This window comes from Candoia aspera, chromosome 11, assembly GCF_035149785.1.
Source record: "Candoia aspera isolate rCanAsp1 chromosome 11, rCanAsp1.hap2, whole genome shotgun sequence".
Lineage (NCBI taxonomy): Eukaryota > Metazoa > Chordata > Lepidosauria > Squamata > Boidae > Candoia > Candoia aspera.
The window spans coordinates 1,734,741-1,742,356 of record NC_086163.1 but is presented as its reverse complement, the minus strand read 5'-3'; the positions used below and the strand labels follow the sequence as shown (position 1 = coordinate 1,742,356).

Here is a 7,616-nt window from a genome sequence, read left to right as displayed (position 1 = left end):
CCCTTTCTATCACTTCTGTTCCTCTTGAATAAATGGCCTTTGCTGTAGGAAATAGAACATCTTGGACCAAAACCGGTAGATAATTTGGAATTCCATTTGTGGGTAGTCTGAAACCTTACTATCTAGTTCACAATATGGTGTCATTTTGTAGATCTGGTAACAGCTAATTGTTCCACATGACACAGAGCTATATTTGTTACATGGGTGTTTGGCACCTTTTGCTCGGGCACCTGTAGAGAACTGCCCCAGCTTCTATGCCATGTAAAGCAGTAAAAAAAAGTCACCTTTTAGACTTCCTTTCTCACAAATCTTTGAATGCCTGTTTTCACCTCGACTGAGCTTTCATCCAGAATTCATACATTGGAATGAATAGCCTTTCTGTTTGGTCAGATTTTAGAATGTTGGTATGGTATTGCTTCATCCCACTGCTTTAACTTGATAGTGCAATTCCGTTCTCCACTTCACTCAAATTCTTTGAAGTAATATATCAGGTCTGTCCTAGAGAATTTTTCTTGGTTACCATCAGATATAATTTTGAGACTGTTCTGTAATTCATCAATATCTAGAAATTAGTAATTTCTGCACCCAGAAAAAAGTTCACCATCTCAAATAACTTGAATCTCTTTAACCCTCATCAGCCACAGTAATTGTCAGCCCTTTGGCAAGGTCAGGAAACAGGAACTGCTGAGAGTCTTGGAATGTACTCTAATGCTGTTAAGGTATTATAACAGAATCTGGAAAGCTTGTCAAAACTCCTCTTTACTTCAACTTACACTTAATGCAATTAAGGCAGAGATATTTTGAGTTTGTTTCTCATGTATTTTGCTTTTCCAGGACTCAAATATGTTTTGTGTAATAGGTTGTATTCTGCTTGTGTGCCCCAGAAAGTCCATGATCCTCAGCTCAGCTTCCAGTGTGGTATGTAACGGTGATACTTGGTAAGGACAAGATCTTTTGAAGACAGACAAATCCCTCAGAACAGCTCACTGGAATTTACAAACTTTGGCTTAATCTGACATTGAGAGATTATGAGGGCTGTTATGCTGTTCCCTCCAGACATCTAACAATGAAAAAGAATGATTGTTTCTATGGGTAGATAAACAATTTCCCTGGCAAAAAACTTCAGATTTTATGGGATGGGGGTTCAAAAGAATCTTAGATTCTTCATTGACATGGAACACTTCCGGACTGCTAATGGATCTAAAAAGGAGAACGAAAAAGGCATGCAAAATAGCTGTTTGGAAAGCAGTCTACTAATGTATCGTTTGCAGCAACCCCCGTTTCACTTGAAAGCTTATTACATCTTTAGATTGCTGAACCCCTAAGGATTTAGGATAATTCTAGTTTTATTATAAATTATATTCTACAATCAAAGCTTAGCATTCTTCGCATAAGAGAAAGTGAAGAGATACAATTTTAAAAAAACGCCTGTGAAAACAATATCCTCCAAGACCTCCCATAGTAAGATGTTAACTGTAACCGAATTCAGTGCCATTTTTCCTTTTGCACAGGTAGAGAAGATAAATAAAACAGTATTTACTGATCGTGCAGAGGCATGTCCTCTTTTAAAGAAGCACAGTTCTGCAGTTTTTGGTCAGAGATTCTTAAACTGCAGTTGCCTGCTGTCACTTTTTCAGCCGTCTCATTCTCTCCAAATACAGATGTGCTGGGAATGGTGTCACTCTATGACTGTCTTCTCTACATTTGGGGAAAGAGATGCATCAGCAATAGTAGCCAAGTAAATAAGATTTCTGTGCAATGTGTGCTGGTGCCTGTAGAAAGAAAAAGGCAAGTAATGAAATACTGGTGAAAATACATCACAACAAGCAGCAACTGAATTTTCAGAACTGCTCTTCCAGTTTCTCAACAGTTGCTAAAGACTTATGTAGTCTTCTCACTAAAGCAAGGTCCATTCTCTTTCCATAGGATTACAGTTGATGTACTACTCTAAGCCACTCATCCATACTTCTAATCACCTTCTACTTTAGTTTCCCAAATTACCACCAATTCTAGGAGAATGTAGCCCTGTCTAGGTTTAATTGCTAATCTCCACCTGGAATAGTCTTACTAACTGCCATCAATTAAAGTCCAGTTTGTTTATCCTCATCCAGGAAAGTTCTGCAGCTTTACTGAGATGAGGAGATGAACTGAAAGACAGAACTGAGTGCCATCTGCACAGTCCACCAGCAGGCATATGTAGATATTAAAAAGCATTGTTGGCAAGATTAAAGTCTTAAAATCCCCCATAAGTTAATAACTGTGGGTTAGAGCCATCATCTCCCAGCATCACGTTCTGATACTGGTCTTCCCAATAAAACTGAAACCAAAAAATAGCAGTCCTACACCCTTAAATGATCCAAAAATACCGGGGATCATATCAGAAGCTTCCAAGAGAATCAGTGGATCACACTAACCCATTGATTCTCCAAAGAAAGTCACTGATCTGGTCTGATGTTCAGCTGCCATAGGTCTAAACTACTGAAAAACATGACATGCGCTATTATTGCCCAATAACAAAGGCAGAATATTATCCCACACCGTAATCACCCTGCGGTATCTTAAAGACCTTAATCATCTCCGACGTCCAGCCTTCACAGGTTTCAGAAGCCTGGAAGGTAACAATCAAAGGTAGGTGTCAGGCTGAAAACAACCATGACTGGATTGTGCCATGGTTCAGATTTGGTTCAGAAGAGAGGAACCCAGGGCCTGCCTAGGACTTAGTGAAGCTGAATTTGCACTCCTTCAAATGGACTTAACTGCACAGGCATATGATACAGTAATTCCACCTTTGAGTTTATAAAAAACTCATATAAAATAATTTCAATCAGCGTAAGTACACTTCCAGGGATGCCACCTCATAAACTGGAGTATGTTATACCAAGACGTTCTTCACCTGGAAAGATGGTCATCAAATGTTTTTTTAAATGCTGCCGCCACCACAGGATAAGCTGAGATAAGCATGTAGATGAACTGGATTTAAATATACATCTAGCAACAGGACATACTGTCATTAGCATTCATCAGGGTCATTCTGCTGGAATAAAAGTACTTACTGCACACATTCTGCAGCTCTTCCTTTATTCTGATACTCCACAATACAGCGAATCAGCTGATCATTTTCTTCCAGCAGCTGAAAGTCACAACGGGTAACTGGCATGGAGCTGCAGCACGCTCATCAGCGCCTCACCACTTGGCAACGCAGGAGCGAGCAAGGGCGGTTCCTGCATTTTACGTTCGGTGTTCCTTAGCCTGGAACCACCCACCACTGGATTCACTAAGCCATGACGTAGCTTGCTTGCACCTGGCTTAACTGTGTCTTGTGAACCGAGGGCTTAAACCAGACTCGGTTCACGGACTTATCCAACCGCAGCTGCCCCACCCCACCCCACCCCACCCCACCCGCATCAACAGGCTCCATCGTTTCCCAGCCAAGCAGACCGTCGAACACCTTGGCTGGGACTGAGGGACCGCGGGGCGGAGGGCGCTCCTGCGGAACACGACCGTCCCCGCGAGTCTCCCTTAAGCGCTTTCCACGCCGGAGACCATCGCAGGGAGAAAAACTGGCCTCGCCGCAGACGCGGTTCACCCGGACTCGGGCCAAAGAGACAGCAGGCACTCTCGGGTTAACCTGCACTTCGAAACCCCGTTTTATAAACGGGCTGCCCCACCGAGCCCTGATCGCGCGGCGGGGCGGCCTGAGGGCGCCGGGCCAGGCGGAAGGGAAGGCGCTTCCGGAGCCCGCCCACCCGCCGGCCGGGGAAACCGCGCGAGCGGGGCCTGGGGCGGGACCTACGTGACAGTATCGCGGCGCTTCCGGTTCCCAAGCAGCCACCCCGCACACGGCCGCCCACCGGCGAGAGTCGAGAGGCCCCGCAGAGTCCGGAAGGGCGGCTGTCTGGCGGCGCCCTCCCGCTCCCGCGCGGCCCGGCGCCGCCCGCCGTTGTCGCTCACCCGCCGCAGCGTCTCTTGGTTCACCTCGGCTTTGCCGCGGAGTCGCTCCGGGACGAAGACCACCGACATGGCGCGAAGGCCCACCGCCGGGTCAGGCCGCAATGTCTGCTGGGACTCCCCGCTACGCAACCATTGGCTGCTGTCCGCTGCTCCCGCGTAGGGCGCTAGAGAGAGGCAAGAGTAGAGGTAACCCCAGGCGGATGGGCACTTCCGGGTACGCGGCTCCCTGCGCGTGGGCCGGACGGAAGCCCGGACCGGGCGACGCACGCGGAGCTGGATCGAGACCCGGAAGTGCCCCCGGAATTTGTGCGCGCCATTGGGCGTCCCCCGGCCGCCGGGGTTGGATGCGGTGGGCGGGGCCCGACCTGTGCTAGGAAAGGCGCCGTTCGCGCTCCTTGCCCGGTCGCGGCCAGGACGGCCACCTGGACCGCGGTTGGTGGATCGACGTGTCACGGAGAAAGGCCCAGGGAGGCCCACGTCGCCCGCCCGCCCGCCCGCCCGGTCGAAAACCTCACGCGGGGACCCGGCCTGGCCCTGCGCGGCTCGCCACGGCTACGCTAAAGCGGGAGGCCTGAAAAGCGTCGCCAGCCACCCCCACGTTGCGGCCAAGGAAGGCGCGGAACCCCCGCCCCGCCCCGGCCGAGTTGCTCGCTCGGCGTGGGTCGCAAGGGCCCCCTGAGGAACAGGAGAGCGCCAGCCGGCCCTCCCGGGGGATTCGGCCGCGGCAAAGCCGGGCGGGGGCGGTGAAGACCGCTTGGCCCCTTAGGCCAGGAGGCGGCGGCGATCCTGAACCCCACCCTGGAGAAGGGAGGCGGGGGGGGTCTCAACTCGGCAGCGCGTAAATGACCCGAAACAAGAACTTCTCACAGCTTGACCGCGAGGCAACAGAGGAAGCGGAAAGGTGGCTCGTGGCACATAAGCAGTGGCCCCTCGGTCCGCCAGCAGTTTCTGCCGCCTTCTCCCGAACTGCACGTTTTCAAAGGCTGCTTGAACTGCTCTGTTACAGGTGGCCGCAGTATACCCTGTAGCGCGTTTTCAGTGCGTGAGTGTTCACACCGCTTACGTTGGACATGTAGAAGCTTACCTAACACAACCTTGACGTTAATACAATATCCAACAAAAAGTCTCTCTGTCTCCATGCACACGTTTTAAGTTGGATAGTGGAGTTGCTAACATGCAGTAAAGGACACCTAGGTAAATATTACATTTGTTGTGTTGGATGAAAATGGCTTAAAACAGGGGTCTTCCTTGACAGAGTAGTGTAACTGCTGTATTTTCCTGTGGTCAGGCTCCTAAATACAAAAGATCTGTATCCAGGGGAATCTGCAAGGTATGGTCAAAACATCCTGATGGCTGCCACCTCAAATTTTTTTTTACTGCATTTTGCAGACACCCCTGGATATAAATATTTCAGGCAGTTTTGCTCCAATAAACAGTGGTTCATCAGAACCATGGTCTGCATTCTACAACAAGCCATTGGTGATTAGTGGTAGAAAAACGAGGTCTGAAAATATCTAGCAGGATGAAAAGAAATGGGGAGCTAATGATGTTCTAAAGATGGCAGAGCTGTTAGCTTTCATTTTCATATTGGTTGTACAGTATTAGCACAACAGGCTAACATCTGGTTAAATGAACCATGGTTTACAAAATAAACCCAGTTGCCTTGCTTTGCATAACATACTGAATTGAAAACCAGTCAACTACAGGTAGTCCTTGCTTAGCAATCACAATTGGGGCTGGCGATGTGGTTGCTAAGCAGAAAATCATGAGAGTCCTTAGTGCTTTCTGAGCCTTGCTGTTTTCTTGCAGACGTTTCATTGCCAGACTAGGCAACATCTTCAGTGCGAAGAAGGAGTGGGCCTTGCTCTCTGTTTATATACCGTGGCTTGCCCTGCTTGTGTTGCTGGGGGTGTTGTTCTCTCCCTGGGAGTTCTTTGATTGGGCTGTTGTTTGCTGCTTGGTTGATTGCCTGAGTTAATAGTTCCTTGATTAGGGTGTATTGTGCTGTTTGATGGTTCATCCGGTGTTAATCCTAGTTAATCCAAAAACGCCAGAGAATTCCTGGAAGCCTGGCACTCAGACAAAGCAGCCATCAACAGACACACAGAGGTAAACAACATCTACATACCATTCAAAAGAGACAATAGAAAAGCCAAAAGACCAGGACACTCCCTTGCCAGCAATCAATACCCAGATATGCAAAAATCAACACTAGGATTGAACACCGGCCAACAGCTCACTGACATAAAATGAGGCAATTGACGCTTTGCCTGCTTTATAGGCTCAAATGTGAATACGTACCTATGCTCCACAAAGTCTGCTGCTTATCCTCCATTGGTGCTCCAGGCCTTGCCTCTGCCACTTTGTTTTCCAGGGCTCCTCAATAAGCCAGGGAGCCAACAGGGATCACCCAACAGAGAGGAGGCCAAGGAGCAATAATTTCTTGAAAGGGATCCAAGAAATGCCAGCTGTTTGGAGTCAAAGATGTCCTCAAGCACATGGCTGCCTGGGTAAAGACCAGGGTCATCATGAGCTCTAAACCCTTCCCAAATGACATCCCCTAACCCCAAATGGGGTGACTCCAAATCAGCCTTGAAACCTAATCAAGCTGCTCAGGAGGGGACTCGGCTGGGCAGCTGATGTAAACCATAGGATTTCCACCTGTTCCCTCCATCCCAGTGCAAGAAATCGTCGCACTTTGAGAAAGAGTTCTTGATCTCCAGGCTGCTCAAACCCATCTGTAGCACATACCAGGTCAGCACAGGTAGGGCATATAAACTGCAGAAATTAAAAAATGGACAAATGAGCTCTTATTCCGTAGGGATATTTGGAGCAATGCAAAAGTTCTTCTGAAACCGCATCCTCAGCACAGCTTTGAACTGTTGCTGCCAAGGACTTTAACACAGAAATAAAATTTAAAAACGCATATTGGAGGTCAGATGCTAGATCTGGTTTTTATCTTGGGGCAGCTGTGATGTGATCTAGGTGTTGAGGACAAGACCCATCAATTCTTTGCCATGGACAGATCATTCTCGAAGAGCAGGTGGCAGTCATGGCCAGGAGGGCCTTTGTGCAACATCAGGTTGTGTGCCAGTTACGCCCGTTCCTGGATCGTGAAGCCCTCCGAACAGTCACTCACGCCCCGGTTATCTCCCATATAGACTACTGCGATGTGCTCTACATGGGGCTACCCTCGAAAGAGTATCCGGAAGCTTCAGCTGGTCCAGAATGCAGCCGCGCGGGCTATTTTTGATGCCCGTAGGTCGGCACATATAACACTGTTGCTGCGCAAGCTGCACTGGGTGCCAGTTTGCTTCCGAGTCCAATTCAAGGTGTTGGTTATTACCTTTAAAGTCCTACATGGCACGGGCCAGGTTTCCTGAGGGACCCTCTCATCCCCATTACATCGGCCCACCCCAGCTGATCCAGAGAGGGCATGTTGCAGACCCCCTCCATAAGAGAATTTCATCTGGTGGGGTCCAGGAGACGGGCCTCCTCTGTGGTGGCCCCCACCCTCTGGAATATCTTGCCCCCGGAGGTGAGGCAGGCCCCCTCGCTCCTGACCGTCCAGAAGGCCCTGAAGACCTGGTTCTGCCGTCTCGCCTGGGGCGGGAAAGTGAATAACCGTTCTTGGGGGTGGCTCGCACCCTAGAGTCCCTCCCACC

The 7,616-nt window shown here is 49.1% G+C and overlaps 1 protein-coding gene across 1 annotated transcript; it reads right to left on the bottom strand.

The window, feature by feature from the left end:
• Positions 1-685: 685 nt before the first annotated feature.
• On the bottom strand, positions 686-4,106 carry SS18L2 (SS18 like 2). Its single transcript, XM_063313017.1, has 3 exons — positions 3,952-4,106; positions 3,054-3,130; positions 686-1,772 (listed from the first exon to the last, which is right to left on the bottom strand). Exons 1-3 carry the CDS (start codon positions 4,018-4,020, stop codon positions 1,679-1,681), a joined length of 240 nt encoding a protein of 79 aa, XP_063169087.1. The 5' UTR covers positions 4,021-4,106; the 3' UTR covers positions 686-1,678.
• Positions 4,107-7,616: the final 3,510 nt, after the last annotated feature.

Coding starts and splice junctions, on each gene's coding strand:
- SS18L2 (XM_063313017.1), bottom strand. CDS start 4,020: ATGTCGGTGGTCTTCGTCCCGGAGCGACTCCGCGGCAAAGCCGAGGTG. Junction 3,131..3,951: donor ACCAAGAGACGCTGCGGCGG/GTGAGCGACAAC, acceptor TGTGACTTTCAG/CTGCTGGAAGAAAATGATCA. Junction 1,773..3,053: donor AGAGCTGCAGAATGTGTGCA/GTAAGTACTTTT, acceptor TTCTTTCTACAG/GCACCAGCACACATTGCACA.